Below are 17,105 nucleotides of genomic sequence, written 5' to 3'. Positions count from 1 at the left end.
GAATCTCAACAGATTAATTAAGCATCCAAGATCTGAATATCAACTTTGACGCACTGTTTTGCATTTCCGGATCTGCAGAAAGTCTGGACATCTGAATTATAAAAAAAAAAAAAAACACCAGAACCAGAAATAAAAATAGCTAAGAGATAATATTTTTATTAGTTATCATCCACAGCTTACACACTCAAGAATAGCAGAAATAAACTGAACAAGAGATTAAATTTAGTTTGCTCTCAAAAGTTAGAATGGGCATGCCTATTCTTTACATTAGATCTAATGACTGGATTGCATTACTCAATCTGTAGTGAAGATTTGCTTGTGTCATTCCGAGGAGCACCTTGCCACAACAGCAGCACTTGAAGTCTATTTGAAATCATCAGTGAAGGGAAATATCGGGGAAAAAATTTTAGTCGGAAAAATATGATGCTAAGGGTGCACTACCTCTTAAACTTGAAGGGATGCGTCTATTATAATCTATGATGTGGTCATCTACCATAAATAACAACCAACATGCTCCCCTTCACTGACTAGATCATGAGGTTGCTATTTATAACCTTAAAATAGTACGGAGTGTGTCACAAAGGTTTTGAATAGTTTGCTTCTCTTGTGCTGCTTGAAGCTCTTGAAGTGGCATATCCTCATAACACCTGGAAACAATAGGGGCAACAGACTCAAGGCTGACAAAATTTGACAATCTCAAATAAAATGCTTCTGAAAAAGTAAATATGATCTTACGTTTTATGATAAGCCAATGCTTGTGCTAGATTCATCAATGTTGGGCTTGTAGTCAATCTCTGATAAACTCCTGGAGGAAGCTGGATCTAGGCCACCAAAGCAACACACTGAATCCAACCGTTCAAAAATGCAACAAGCAAAATTTTGTCAGTACCTCATTTTGCCCTTTGCGTCCTTTTTTGGATTGCCCATCGCCACTGAAAAGCTCCTTCACTGCTTCCAATGCAGCATGAGAGGTAGATTCCTGCACTCTATCCCCGGCTATGTTCTCGGAGACTAGAGCAAGAGGAGAAATGTCTATTGCCTTAAGAAATGGAATAGGTACGGTATTGCCGGCAGCATAGATGGACCGGATCTAGGAAATGGACAACTCAATAAGCCAGAGAGGAATAAATTAATTGAACTGGGAAATAGATTTTTCATTTCATTATTGTTCACTTGAGCTCAAAATATTGGGGTCAGGGAAGATGCTTTTTATAGCTAAATGCACCTTATCTTGTACTGAAAATGCTTTTCGGTTAATGGTGGCACTTCTCAGAGTACTGCTCTTGTCAGTGTTATCAGACACTGTATAACTCTTGCCTGAACTACGTTGCTGCAAGACGACATTTGAATTGACTCTCTCGACATAACCAGAAGATGACGGCAACCGTTGGATTGGTTGGGAATCAAGCATTTCCGCTATATCAGGCTTTTTAGTAACTACAGTACCACTCAAATTGTCAACCCTGAGCCAAAAAATAAATAAATAAATAATTGTGAAAAGATAGTTAAACAAAAGTTGGTTACCAGGAAAGAAAGAAAGAAAAAAATTAATTAGCACTGAGCATGTAGCACTTGAAGCAGTATACCATTGCAGTATTTAAATAGTTACCCTTCAAAGTTCACTTTAGTGCTTTGGAAACATTATGATCATTGTCTTGTATAAAAATTTAGGTCATTGCATAAAACATTAGATCACAACTATCCAGAAATAAAGGAAAATCTTGAATCTATTAAACATACCAAAAATCAAAAGATCTATCCCCAGGATCATGATTGAAAGAACTGATGTCACCAAGTCCAGGTATGAATTCTGGTTTCTTAGATATAGGAGATTCAACAAGTTCATCCCTGATTCCAACTTCATCATGAACTACGACAGTACCAAATTCCCCTACATAGAAAAGATGTCAAATTGATAAATTTGTTGATGACTAACTTGACACTAGTTCAAATTTAAGAATATATTTCCTTTGGGAAAGAATAAAAATAAATAGACTGAAGGATTTAGGTCATCTTTAAGGAAAGGAGACTCTAGGCTTATTGTTGTTCAAGGAAGAGCAGGCTAGACTGTAAAACATCTCAATCTGAGATTTTAGCCTAGGACAATACTTTTATCTAAATAAAATAAAAAAACAATTATTTTTACAAAGTTTAAGTACAACTTGACAAGAAGGATGTATATCCTAATTACATTAGGTAAAATATAGTTTCTGTGATTGATTTAATGCAACTAGGCTATGGAGATTGCTTGCTTCACAAATCATCATACAGGGGGAATTAATCGATACATGAGGAACTAATGACTGATAGCTCAGTAATTTCAAAATAAGATGTCTACTCGTATTTACTCATGTAAGTTATGCAGGATTCCTTCAAATTCTAAACAACCTTACTCTTTTAATATTTTTCTTAGAGATTAAAGGAAGCAATTGGTTCATCAAATGCTGTAGGATTTGCAAAACTGTGAGGGGAATATCCTGAAATGGTTTGGCAATGTTGGTAATTCACTTTGGCAGGTTATTCACTTGGGCATTCAGCTCGTTTCAACCAAGGATCTTTACTCATTTGGGGCCCAAAATTTGAGTGTGTACGCCATAATGAAATTATATAACAGCGGGCGTATAAATTAAAAAAACATGTCTTGAACATTCACAATGACTTACATTTTATACTCTTTGATCACAAAACCTATTTTCAGTTTCATATTGACACGAACATGAATCTTATGGAAACACAATCAAATTTCTGTATTCTGTGTGACTAAATAGATTTAGCTATTTATACAACTTATACCATTAGTTAATTGAATTGGATTGACTATAAATAATATTTAAAATATGATTAAACTTGAGTTACAAAGGTGACAAATACTGAAAATTAGAAAATGCTACCATAATGCACCATGAATGACTGTCAAATGAGAAATGATACTATTCTTAAGTGCCTAATAATTAAAACTGAATCCCTAACAAAGCAAACACTTTAAATTCCACATGCAAAGAAAATTAATTGAATGGAATCATATAACTGATCAAGGTATCTTAAATTTCATCAGGTGAGCGGCTAAAAAAATTCAAAATGGTATTAAGCTGAACATTTCCTCAATTCATTGATGATGAGGTCTTTGGCACATGAGAATAGATTTAGCAATCTAATAACTGCAGCAGAATCATTTAATTTATTACTTGATAAGGTCTTTGTAACTCAGCATCCATCGTTTCAACTTCAACTATGGGTCAAGTTGCAAAACAAGATCTGTACTTGGGAATAAAAAGGGTGTCTCCCTCATTACAAGAGAAAAATAAGCCAAAGCGAAACTAAGTTGCCTAAGAGAAGGCATACAAAACATTATGCTACTTATTTTATGTGATGCAAATTTCCACTAGCAAAATAAGTTTCTAATTACCTGCATCAGTTTCAGCACTGTTGATTGGATAACCAATAGGCCTTGAAGGAACAGTGTCTCCATATACAGTTCCTTCCACTCTCTGCAACAGTGAATGAAATTAGGGAATTAAGTACAAATTTTCACTTATGTTAATTCTGAAAAAAATGATCAGAGAGATCATACAGTTTCACTTCCTGCTTGTTGATGTTGGGCCTGTGCAGCCATTGATGCTCTTATTTGCCTAGCTTTTTTTATTTTTGGCAACATTTTTGGAGGTCCCCAATTGCATTTTTCAATGAATTTATGCTGTAAACTACTTTAATTAAAATCTAGCAGGAAAAATTAATCATACGAAAAGCGATCAAGTAATCATAACCTCACAATCATAATCGGAGCAAAACTACTAGAGAGACTAATACAACAAGACCTTACATAGAATGTAAAAGCCACTTAAGGTTACACAGAATGTAAAAGTCAGATACCTTCAGCATCTCAGTTGCAGATGGACGTAATCGTGGATCTTTGGTTAGGCACTTAGCAATAAAATCATGGAAAAGAAGTGACCTGCAACAAGGAAATGACCATAAAAGAACCAAATCATAATATTCAATTTAATGGCATGAAGTGAACATCAAATGTATCTAGGAGCAAGGTTGTTGGACTTACTTTTCCACACACCTAGATGAGGGTCTGTGAACTGGGTCATAGAATTGTAAGAACTAGTATAAAATTTAATATCATGAATTCATTACAAAGTATAAAAAGTGGTGCTATTTAAGATAAGCATGCCATAGCCGCTAAAGGGATGTATGAGGCTATGCTGTTCTTCATTTATGTATAATTGTGTATATTTATATCAATCAACTATAATATCTGTAAAGTACAAAATAACTCAAGATAAACAACAAATAAATTATCTCCTAAGTGAATCAGGTTTTGTTATCATTTTGTTGATTGTTCTCCTATATTGTTAATCTGAATTTTATAAAGAAATTCCCTCTTTGGTGTTGTCTTCAAGTGATGATCTCATCTCTTATCATGTCCAACATTACCACCTTTATACCTCTCAAAAAGGTGTGCATTCTAAGAATAATATGACGATGATAAAGGCATCATAATATATGTGCAAGTTTCCATTTGTGACAAGCACAGAATAAGCAACAAAAGAGAATAACTGTACCCCAAGAGAATTTTGAACTTAGAAGCGAAGTGAGAAATCAAATACAAGGTATATGATAGTTAATGGATGATGCATATGCTAAAATAGAGATAATGACAATAAGTTGGTAGGAAGTCAGGTCTCAGTATGATCTTGAACTTCACCATTTCTGGCAATGTTAAATATCTATTATTCACATGGAATAGACTAGTTATAGATATCCCTTTTAATTAAATAAAATCCCATAAATAACAATTCTAGAATCATTTCTGTAAAAAACATACCATTTTTCTTTGTCTTCAAGCATTGGAGCAGGCTCACTTGATATCATAAACAGCACCTACTTGGAAAAAATATCAACATGATCAATTTATTATACATACTGAACGGAAAGCAAATGAAGAAGAGTAAGAATGAGGAAAACCAACAACAGAAGTGGCAAGAACACCAAACATTGGAGTTGCAATTCACATATTTGATAATAGTCATTTTTTGATGCTATAGAGTATAGATTAATTAAAATCAAATCCATTGCATGGTTGACAACAAAAAAAAGACTTAGCAACCTGAACAGTATGTCAATTTGAATTGAAAACTAGTGGCACAGAGAAGTTTCTTAAACCATGTGTTATTACAAACCAAGAAAGTTGTTTGACAATGATACATGGTTTAAGATTAGTTAAGATTGGTTAAGATGTTTGCTTGTTGCACCACCTTCATGATCAGATGATAAATAGAGAAATGACTGTGATTCAGCTGTTTTTATCCTAAGCATCAAGCCTATTGTAAAATTAATGCATGGAAAAAGTTATGCATGCATACATGCACACTATTGACTAAAAGTTTTGCAGCAATATCTATGTTTGCACTAAAAGACGTCCTATACTATTGCCTTTCTCTACACTTCAAGCAGAATTTTTAAAACAAATGAAAACAAAAACAGTATAATGTCAAAGAATACTTTTTTTGTGTGTGCTAAATCATGGAATGCATCATCATGATATGTTTGGGCCAAACAATGGCTTGAATGGAAAACAAGTAGACCAAGAGGTAGGAAAGAGTATAACTCAATAGGTAGGACCTAAAACAGCCTTTGATACTCGTTGAAAGAACAGATTTGAGAAAATTGAAACATCTATTTCAACCTCTTAACTATCACATAAATGGATAGAGCAAACAACTGTAGGTATGTGCTAAAATTTTGCTCCTCTTCATTCTCTCAATTTCTGCAGATACAGATTGAACACACTACAGGCTTGCATGAGATTAGGATCATGTATTAACCAATAAATCCCAAGACCAAGAAAAAAAACAATTGCACAATGCAATGACAGTAGTGCTAATGCAAGGACATGAAAGAACTATTGAATAAAAAATTATCATGATATAAATACATGAATAATTTCTTTGAGATGAATCATATATTTGCACTGACCCTCATTGGATGCACCGCATATCTTGGAGGTAGCCCCTGAAATCAATAGATACATCAATAAAATGTTAGCAGTATGAGAATTTCACCTAGCATGATTAGGAGATCACAAGTAAATGACAGGTATTACCCACTATACGAGAAGAAAAAGGACAGAACTAGCATCTTATGAAAAATACCTCTGCCATTTCAATAGCTGTGACACCAAGTGCCCAAACATCAACCTGAAAAATGTTTCAGTGCCAGATTACTAGAGGCAAAATATGAGTCCCTTAAAAAATCTGATTAAATGTAAAGCAGAAGAATCAAAGGAGTTGTAGCATATCTCTCTCATGGGAACTCAGAAGGTACTATCCTTGGATGGCGAAGACATCCTTAACAGTGACAACAATAACACTATCTCTCTCCTTCATGTACACATGTGCAACTCAATCTCACCAAATCTCAATAAATTTTAGCCCAAGTATAGTGAATTTATCCTATTTCAAACAAAATTCTATGATCTTTCACTGTCAATCTTCCTTAGCAAGTTTATATAGATCATCCTATGTCATTAGTAATGACATAGGAGGATCCATATAGCCGACCCCCACTTAATGGGATAAAGGTTTTAGTTGTTGTCGTCGTCGTCGTCAAGCTTCCTTAGATGTTTGATTTCTTAGGAAAGATTGTCAGACTTTGCAATCCAGTCAAAATTTGCTGATCCAGATCACAATCAGATGAGATTGAAAGGTGATGTTTTAACAAGTTTCCTATGGCCCAATATTCCAACTCAGAATGTGGTCCAATATTCCAATTCAAGATGAGGTTAAATAAGAAGGAAAATGAAGGTTAAATTGTAGGTCTACATATTGTGCTTTAGGAGAACAAATATTGAGGACTAAGACGATGCTTGTAGAAGGGAGACAAATTGTTTTAGTACCATTTTAAGAAACAAAAGTGTAGATGTTCTAATTATAGAAGGATCAAACTTATGACTCATACTATGAATGCACAATAAAGAACCACTGAGAGAAATAAGAGATAAGGCACCTTTGAAAATCAATTTGGATACATGTATAAAAGATCACATATGAATACTACTTTTAGTGACAACTAATGAAAATTCGATGTCCACGTACTTTTTATAAACTTGAAAAAGTTTCTGATAGAGTTCTAGAATATTGAGGTGGTTGTTTGAGAAAAATGTGTAGCAATTATATTGATATGATAAATAATAATAACAATAATAATGTAGCTACAAGTATTTTCTATGATGTAATTGTTGATTTGTATCATGGGAATGGCTCTATTCCATATTTTTTATGTTAACTATAAGAACACATGGATTCCATTTAAGAAAAAGCTCATTGGTGTATGTTATTTGTTGAAAATATTGTGCTAGGTAAATAGGTTAAGCTTGCAACTGGAACTGAGGGGGAAATTTTATACATTGAAGGTTTTAAGATAAGTAGATCTAAAATAAAATTTAATTTTAATAATAAGAAAAAACCTGTGTGAATAGTTGGATATAAAACTCTTACAAGTTTTAAATATCTTAGATCTATTTGAGCAAGATATTATTAAAGGTATTATTGATAGGATAAAAAGTGGATTGTTGAAATGACGAGAAGTTTCTAGAATCATGCGCTCATCATACTCCTAGGCAAAAAGAAAGTTTTATAAGATTGCAATACAACTAACTATAATTCAAAATCAAAGTGTTGGATAATTAAGAAACAACATATAAAAAAAAGTTCAGATGGCAGAGATGAAAATGAAAAAATAGATACATGAATTAGAAAGGAAAAATAAAAAATATTATTATTTGAGCAAAATTATATGTAGCTCCAATAGATAATAAACGAGAAAAATGTAATATGAACATATTCAAAGATTACCAATAGGTTTTATGTTTAGACAAGGTATTATGATTAGAATGGAAGGTCTAAGGAGAACAAGAAAACTCAAACTCGCGTTATTAAAGGGCAGTTTAATGCATGAAGCTCCCGCTAATGTGGGTCCCGGAGAAGGGTCTATTGTACGCAGTCTTACCTTACATTACAAGAGACTCTTTCCATGATTCGAACTCATGACCTCCAGGTCATATGACAACAACTTTACCGTTGTATCAAAGCTCCCCTTCATTTAATTGATTTAATCAAACTCGTGCTATTGTGATAAAAAAAAAAGCATTTAATTGATTTAATTATTCTTAGTAATATAGTCTTGCATAAATCTCAATATAGAGGGGTATATCCATGTATCTGACATCTAACAAATAGACAAATATTAGATAGTTGGAATAAACATGGCTTGATAATTTTGATTATGATAAGGAAAATATTCCAATTCACATGCCACAATATAGCCATAAAAATAATTCATAACTTAAACGTTGCTAGAAGCAATAGAGTAGAGTTAGTAAGAATGCCTTGAGCCAAGGTACAATAAGCTAACATTAATTTGCATCAATTTTTGTGGATAGTTATCAGCAAGCAGATTTATGGGGAAAATGAGAAACTGAAACACTGAATAACTTTATTCATGAGCTGGAGTCTTGTCCCCATCGATTTTTGTGAACTGAATTGCAAACAGTCTTAATTAGAGATTATCTTGAGCCATATACTTAAGAAAATCTAAAGATCTCAATGTATCACTACTATGTGACTACTATGAATTCATAGAATCCATGAAGATGGAAGTTTTTCCAGATGTTAAAGGGATTCTATATTACACCTTACAGAATGCATAGTTAGTTTAACATACTTGCAATCAACAGTCAAATTACCTTTCCATCATACCGACTTTCTTGAATAACTTCTGGAGCCATCCAATGTGGAGTACCGATAACCTGAAGATGACATGAAAATACAATTGATATAACAACGAAATTCAAGGGTGTCATACATTATGAAATTAACCTTAGAACAACATAGTAGCAATAATCAAAACAAAAGGATGCAAAGCGTGTATAGATGAGAGAACTAACCCACACTCAACTACTGACCCAAAATGTTCGTTTATACCCCTTCATTAGTTCACAGCGATATGGAATTAAATTGAAGGTACAACTCATATTCCATCATATTATAGAATTGTCTTAATTGGTGGTATGAGACCCAATGATGGCTCTGACATCACCTAGACAAATTTTTTTCCAGCACCTCACCATGAATAAAATTAGATCTACTCACCATTTGTCATGATCTATAGAGATATGAGAATTGACTTATTAACTTGTAAGACTCAACCAATGACCCAAAATAGTGAAGCCCAAGTTATAATAATAACTACCCATCTAAGATTATAAACATAATTTATTAGCCCACAACTCACCATATGAGATTAAATTGGTATCATAAATTTGATGTACTTTCCCCTTCTAAACATGGAAACCTTGGGCAGCATATACAATATTAAATTATTGCAAGATGAAGGCAAAAGGAGGATGAGAAAAAAAATCCAAAAGAAAATCTTCAAAATCCAATATTGATAAGGTTCTTTGGCAATAAATTAATTAGGGGTGGGCAAGAACCACACTAGACACCTCCATTTAATTGGAGACTTGACTCTACCCAAAAACAATTAGAATACATTTTCCTAGTCTGTTCAGAGTTTGGATTTTTCACATTTTAGTATTATTGAGTTTCAAGACATGATATAAAAAATCCACAATATCTTTGACTCATCAGAAAAAAAAAGTTTTAGAAATGATCTCATTCCACTATCCAAGATAAAGTGACTCAAGTAGACTATATTTGACTAAAGTGGAACTAACTTTGATTTAGAAACCTTATTTAAAAAATTGTAAAATATTAAGAAAATATGAAAGACAACCAAATTGGACACAACCAAGAAATCTGACAAAACCTGAAAATGATTCAAAATCCATTAGAATTTTTTCTGTCACGAAACCAGATCCAATGCCACTCCTAGATTGGATATTCAATTTTCAATTGTACTAGATGATGCATTCAGAAGAATGAAAACTAGAGAAATGATATTATCTGGAGAATCATAGAAAACCACTAACCCTTGACGAAATAGGCATCACTCAAACTATTTTTACAAGTGATTCATGAACATGCAAAATGAAGAAAAGGATTCTTCAACATTCATATTTTTTCCACATTGCAGCGAGAAAATGCAGTCAAATACTAAGTGATCTCCAAGTCTCAATGATTTACTAACCACTGATTTATTAACCACTTGAAGCACTTGTGTTAGAACAAGCATCCAAAGTTCAGGCTTGACCGGACATCAAATTTGAAGAGAAAAGACAGTCAAAAGATTTAAATTATACAAGAGAACCTCACATCAGAATCATTTACTCAATAATATTAGCAAGAACACTATACAGCAAGTCAAAGAACTTTAGGGTTTTGAGGTAATCCCACAAACAGATAAATGTGTATTCAAAACAAATTAGAACATAACATAAGCACGAAACATCAACTTGGATACATATTAGCAAAATTCCTCAGTTGATTATCTTCTAAAGATTAGTGAGGAATATGATAATAAACGCCAAACAAAATTAAAGATGGTACAAAGGTGGGGTAACAAAAATATCTAGTCACTCACCAAGACATTTGCTATGGTAATACAGTGCCTAATGAGGCACAATAAAAAAAAAGTTATGATTGTGCCTAGAATAATAAATGCTCCTGAGAATATATGGTTAGATGATAAGTTACATCATGACATGTTATTTAAAGAAATTAACATGAGGATCAAGTAATGCACAGAACTTGGTGACTAGGGTCTTTTCTCCAAACATGCCATGATGTAAACAATTGCATCAAATATAGGAACAAGTGACACATCCTAACTTTATCAGAATGAAAAATCCAAGTGTAACTAAAAATGACAGATTTTTATGCATATCAATAAACCATGAAGAATCTAAGTATACTAAAAATTGCTTCAATTAATCATCTACGGTGAAAAAAACTAATGTATAGGAAATTCGGCATACTGTGTTACGCTTTGACATGGTCCTAGTAAGCTGGGCAGCCACACCGAAGTCACCTGTTTCAGGTTACAAATATGGTAATAAAAAATTGAATGCTATCTATTTGCTACAATGCATATACATCTTCAAATGGATGCAGCAAGAGTAGCATTTCTCAGGTAAGTGCTTACCCAACTTTACCTCTCCCTGTTCTGTAAGTAAAATATTGCCACCTTTAATGTCCCTATGGACCTTAAAAATTGAGTGCAAATATGAAAGCCCCTACATCAATAAATTTAAATATTTAGATTTAGAAAAAGGGCAATATGCAATAATTACATAAGATTTCTCATTCCCAAAACCTTGTAATTATCAAATGATTTGTTGTTCTGCTTACTAGATGAATTATAGAAAGTTTCAGCGATATTATATTCCTCAATGAATTACCATTCATCTTCAAGATAAAACCTCACAGTTAATATTATTTGGAAATGATATTGTCACAGCTGATAAGACTCTAGATAGAATAAGCTTGAAGCTTGAATTATAGAGGAATTATAATAATTAAAATTTTAAACAATGTAAACTTAAAGTTCAATATATGAAATGTAATTTTAACCGAGAAGAAACGAGGATAGATAGGTTGGATTGTTGGGAGATTCTATAAGAGTGAAATGGCTACCACATCCAAGGAAAGCAACAAGTGCACAAATTATTCAATCCTGATGCAGGGAGGTACTAACAATAAATAAGAATATCATATCAAGTTCTTCGAGGTTGGTAGTTGGAATTAGTACATCTAAATCCATTAATGAGCTTAACAAGGATCCATTGGAGGGCAACTTTGGTGCAAATCCATTATTCAACAAGGAGATACTAATAAACAAATCAATTATAATATAAAGCTTGAGTTTTAAAAATGGAGAAAATTTTCTAAAAACTTGGTGATCACTATGTGCTCCTTGTGCTAAAAGAAAATATGAGATTGTGATACAAGCAATCATACTTTATGATTCAAACCTCCAAATGTTGGGAAGAAGGAAGAACACATAGAACATCAACAACATAGAAAAGATAGCATAATAAAGTTAATAAGAAGATAGGGGAATATGGCAAGACAAATATATGGGTTATTTAGAAAAGATAGCTTTTGAAAAAAAAAAACTATCAAAAGTAATTAAGATGATATACGTATGTTCAACCAAGAAATTCCATAGTCAAATAAATTATTAGTGTTGAAGGTGCACACAAGCAGAAGATGAGAGTCGTAAAGACGTGCGGACATATGAGGATGGATAGAATAAGAAATGAGAACATTAAAGAAAAAGTCAGGTTACACCTATTCTAGAAACATGTTTAAAATGGTACGGGCATATGCTTAGAAGACCAATAAATGTTTCAATTAAGCAATGTGAAACTATGACAAATATATATATTAAAGAAGGAAGATCAAAGAAGAATTGGTTGGCAATGATAAAACAAAATAAAATTTATTTAAATATAGATAATAATATAGTAAAAGATAGAGCCTAATGGTGTAGGAGGATCCATATACTCGACCCCACCTAGTGAGATAAGGCTTAGTTGTTGTTGTTGTTGATGCTAAAGTGACAAGAAATAGAGGAAGACCAAACAAATCTTAATTAACATAATAAAGCAATTGCAAAATTTGAATAGTATTAGTGATATAGCTTTGTATAGAATTCTATGAAGGGATAAGATCCTTGTAGTCAACCCCTAAATAGTTGGGATTCTTAACACAGCTACATAATGATGTGATGGTTGCATCTATCACATAAATGGGTCGAGTCTCTCATTTGGACAGTTTGTTACTGTATATATTCAACCATTGCAAGTTTAGTATAAATCAACCTGAATCTTTGAATGAACAATTTTTAATGCTCAAGTTGCACACCAAAAACAGCTGGAGGATGGTACAATTTTGGGAGTAGAATGAGGATTTAATCACTTCGAGTGTGATTGGCTATAACTGATTATTATTAATTTTACACCTTATCCAGCTAGACCATCATAGGTTACCAAAGCTTATATTATATTGGATGGATCAATTAATTTGAACATTTGAATTTAGATTCCCAGTGATTGGACAAGCCAGATTTACAAGTCAGATATTAGATCGATTAGTGCACAGCACCTACACAGAAGTGCATGTACAGGTCAACTAATGAGTGTCTCTCCTAAAGCTGCGGTGTAAGAGAAGGTAAACTATAACGAAAGAGGGTAAAAGAAAGAGTAGCTGCTTAACTGCCTCTCTACATTTTTTGTGTTTAATAATTAATAGGTACACCACCACTCTTCTTCCAGTGCATTTACTGCAAACTCATCACTACTATCATACATGTCCTTTTGCCTAATGATGACCTTGCTAGTCCAGCCAGAGTATGTGGATGCTACCCTGATTTTTCTATCCTCAAATGAGTTCTTATTAGAAAGGAACATTTATGCATACTAGAATAGGTTCTCTGAGATGTGAAGCTGCCAATTGTGTTGTTTGTCTATCACATTCCCTGCTGAAGTTGTTTTTTGGCCTTGAACGGAATGTCAACCTTTGATGAGAGAATTGTTATGCATTTATTACTAAAATCTTAATGAGCATACAAGTAAGCATGAGCATATAGGCAAGCATTTCAATGATGTTCTGCATCTCAACATATGCAAGAAACAGTACTTCTTGCCCGTCTCAAGCAAGGCAGAATGAGATTCTTAATCTATTCTTTTGTCATTTGTCAAAAGCAAATATGATATACCTGCTATGTTATTGATAATCATAAATGAAATGGTGATTTCAATACTCTTCTTGATGATACTGTAATATTTTTCATATGAAATCTTACAGGTTTTTTATCCAATAATAAATATGGATCAACCTATAGTCTGGCCCACAAAACAATTAAGTGGTACCTTTAGAGCTTCTCTACAGATATAGGCAATTTGGTTCTCATCTAAAGATTCCTCTGTAGTATTCATCAAGTCAGCAATACTTCCTCCACCACAGTACTCCATTATTATCTGCCAAATGTAAACTAAAACATATGTGAGATACAAAATGACATGGTAGATGATTAGATGAACAATTGAAATAATTCTTAAGTGCCACCAGCAGCTGCATTGGAGTTGGTAAACAATTTGTATGGTTGCAATGCTGATCTTATACGAACATATTTAGTCCAAGACAAACAAAGCACTGAGAAGAGTAGCATCCCCTACATGATGTTGGACTTGCAACCAATATAAAGTCCATAGGTTATATCTGAAGGTAGATTCTTAGCAAGGCCACATGCACAAAAAAAAAAAAAAACAGATATTCACTCTAGTGTGACTGTTTATGAACATGTGAAGGCCATTGGACTTACCCATAAGTATTCCTCTCCCTGGTAACTCCCAAAATAACGAACAACATTTGGATGACTACATTGCTGCAACATTTCGATTTCTCCACGAATATCATCATAACCTTCCTCCTGAAAAGAGGTTTACATGGAAACAAAATAATCATTGGAAAAAAATTTATGTTCTCTATGACTTTCAATCAATCATAAGTAATTGATTACCTGAAGAAGTATGAAATAAGCTCAAAGAATGTGCACATTCACATCTAAATTCTAAATTTTACAGTTAATAGAGATAACACTTGTAGATTCATGTTATGACAAGTATGCAGGTCTATAATTCTCACTATCAAACTTTTGTTGGTCCTTCAATTAACTATAAGGTTCCTGATGTTAAATGAATTTATCCACCATAAACAAAAACTAGATGCATCACTATCAAGTCTGAATATTTTATCCAGATTCTGGGATTTGCACAAACTCATTTCTCTTGAACACAGTAATTCCAGAAGAAGAACAGCACATTCATTGATGTTACAGGCTACAAAGTATGAAAATAAAGTTGTTAGATAAATCACTAATGAACCAGCATTCATAGCTATGACACTAGACAGCATACCTACCATGCATTGGGGTTAATTGGTGCATCAATATAAGTTACAAAAGAATTAAAGTTGACCAAATTTCTCGTGTTACTATCTAACATGCATTTAGAAAATTAATTTGAATTCTCTCTCAAACAACTCTTTCATCTTCTTTACTATAGAGGTCGACAACAAAATTTATTAAATGGTATGAAGAAAGGAATACCATGTCACTCGAGGATATAACTTTGATGGTGACAGGCTCTTAAATATTTACATCAAGGTGAAAGGGATCAGAACTTGTTAAACATAAGTTCTAGGGAAATTAAGGTTTGCATAGAACAAATTCTCAAGTTGCTTGCTGAATGCATTTATAAGTTATCTCAGTTTTTTTATACAAATTATTATTTCCTCTTCCTAAAGGCTGAAAGTGGATATGGAATTTTGGAGTCTTATGTGAGTGTCATTTGCCCTTAGGTTAAAAGGAAAAGTTGATAAAAATCATAGTATGGACTATCACACTTACAATATCCAAATATCGAGCATCTAGAAAATAAAATATTTAAAAAGACAATCAAACAGAGATGAAAATGTTAAGATAAATTGTGAGGTTAATATTACTTGTAAGACTTAGTTGTTAGCTGCAATAGAGGATAAAATAACAAAAATATGTTAGGATAGTACAAACATGTTCAAAGATGATGAATTTATACAAGTTACATTAATTAAAGTTGGAAGTGTAAAAGATAGAGGTTGACCAAAATAAAATCAAATTAACCTTAAAGTGATTTAAGAAGTATAAATATTACTAGTATATAGTAATACAACCTTGCAAAAGATAAAATTCAATAGTAGAATAAGATGTATGCAACCAACACCAAACAGTTGGGACTAAATAGGCATGAACAATGACAACAATTCTTCAAAAGGAAACTGAAAATTATTAAATGATGTGGGAAAAATAATACCCCCTCGGTCAAGGATATCACTTTGACAGCAACAAGCTCTGAAGTCTTTACATCCCTTGCTTTGTATACTGCACCATAAGAACCTTTTCCTGCCATTGAACAATTCCACAGACAATCAATAGCCAGGTAAAAAACGATCCTTGATTGACCATGCACTTCGGCATTAATATCATTCAACAAAGAAGATATGCCTTTATCTCTCTAATAAATTAGCCACAAAACAACATAAGGAAACATATGAACCGTATACAAATTTTTGCAGAGAACAACCTACAATAATCACGAAAAAATATGATCCTCAGCACGCCTGAGAAGAACATTTCCAGGAAGATCGAGAATTCTAAAAAAACAATTTATGGCCGAATTTGTTATTCCTAACAGTCTCAACGGTCACTAATTACTAGCATTACAATCTGAATATGGAGAAGCTGATTCTTCTTTTTCGCTGTGTGACCTTAAGATTCCATTTTCCTAAGACAATCATGTTCCCGGGAGCTATCCGTAGAGATCAGAAAAACTCTTTCTCTGCCGAAGAGAATAATCTACTCGTTCAGCAATGCTTACCGAGTTCATGAAGTAATTCATACTTAGATGAAGGATCATCTTTGGCGACGCTGTCAGGCACCGAACTAACCGACGCCTTCCTCCTCTGGTGCTGCTGCTTCGCCTCCTCCCATTGGGACTGAACGAACCCTCCTCCCTCCCCTCCCCGCACCCCTTCCACTGCCACGCTTGTAAAAGGCGACCCAAACCCACCCTCATCCCTACCACCCGTCTTCCGGACAAAAGTCCCCGACACGGACTCGCTCATGCTCGACCCCGCCGCGGTAGAATGAACCAAGAACGTCGAGTAGGGGTCATCCTGGTCGCCTCCTCTGCTCCTCGGGCTCGCTCGCTGTAGATCCATGAACGGGGACCGGAGGGTTCGCCGTCCAGTAGGAGAGGGCGAGGGGTGAGCATCTCGCTTCACGATGAAAGTTCCGTATAATTCATTCCCATCGTCTCCTTCTCTCTCGTCGTCGTCGTCGTCGTCGGCAGCGGCGCCGAAGTCCTTGGGAACGCGCTTGAGGAGGGGAGGGAGGGAGGGGTCCTCCTCTTCCTCCTCCTGATCCACGGAGGCATCGTCCTGCTGGGATCCGGCGTCGTCGTCGTCGCCATGGACGACGACGGTGGAGTAGAGATCGGCGCGGCCTCCACGCCGGCCACGGGAAGAAGAGAACGCCATGAGCGAACGAGCGAGGGAGTTGGGCTCAACTAGACCGAACCATTTGCGCCGGTCAAAATCCAA

At 34.2% G+C, this 17,105-nt stretch overlaps 1 protein-coding gene across 1 annotated transcript; it reads right to left on the bottom strand.

The window, feature by feature from the left end:
• Positions 1-130: 130 nt before the first annotated feature.
• LOC141841921 (serine/threonine-protein kinase 1) lies at positions 131-17,042 on the bottom strand. The gene is made up of 18 exons (XM_074730120.1): positions 16,382-17,042; positions 15,818-15,906; positions 14,290-14,397; positions 13,838-13,945; positions 11,107-11,197; positions 10,940-10,992; positions 8,750-8,812; positions 6,159-6,203; positions 5,983-6,018; positions 4,832-4,887; positions 3,871-3,952; positions 3,572-3,694; positions 3,407-3,488; positions 1,741-1,891; positions 1,226-1,463; positions 890-1,090; positions 736-821; positions 131-647 (listed from the first exon to the last, which is right to left on the bottom strand). Exons 1-18 carry the CDS (start codon positions 17,040-17,042, stop codon positions 548-550), a joined length of 2,373 nt encoding a protein of 790 aa, XP_074586221.1. The 3' UTR covers positions 131-547.
• Between the last annotated feature and the right edge of the window lie 63 nt (positions 17,043-17,105).

Source organism: Curcuma longa, chromosome 11 (assembly GCF_044706935.1).
Source record: "Curcuma longa cultivar G26 ecotype Majalengka, Jawa Barat chromosome 11, ITB_CL_G26_1.1, whole genome shotgun sequence".
Classification (NCBI taxonomy): domain Eukaryota; kingdom Viridiplantae; phylum Streptophyta; class Magnoliopsida; order Zingiberales; family Zingiberaceae; genus Curcuma; species Curcuma longa.
The sequence above is the reverse complement of the archived record's forward strand: the minus strand, read 5'-3'. Positions and strand labels throughout refer to the sequence as shown.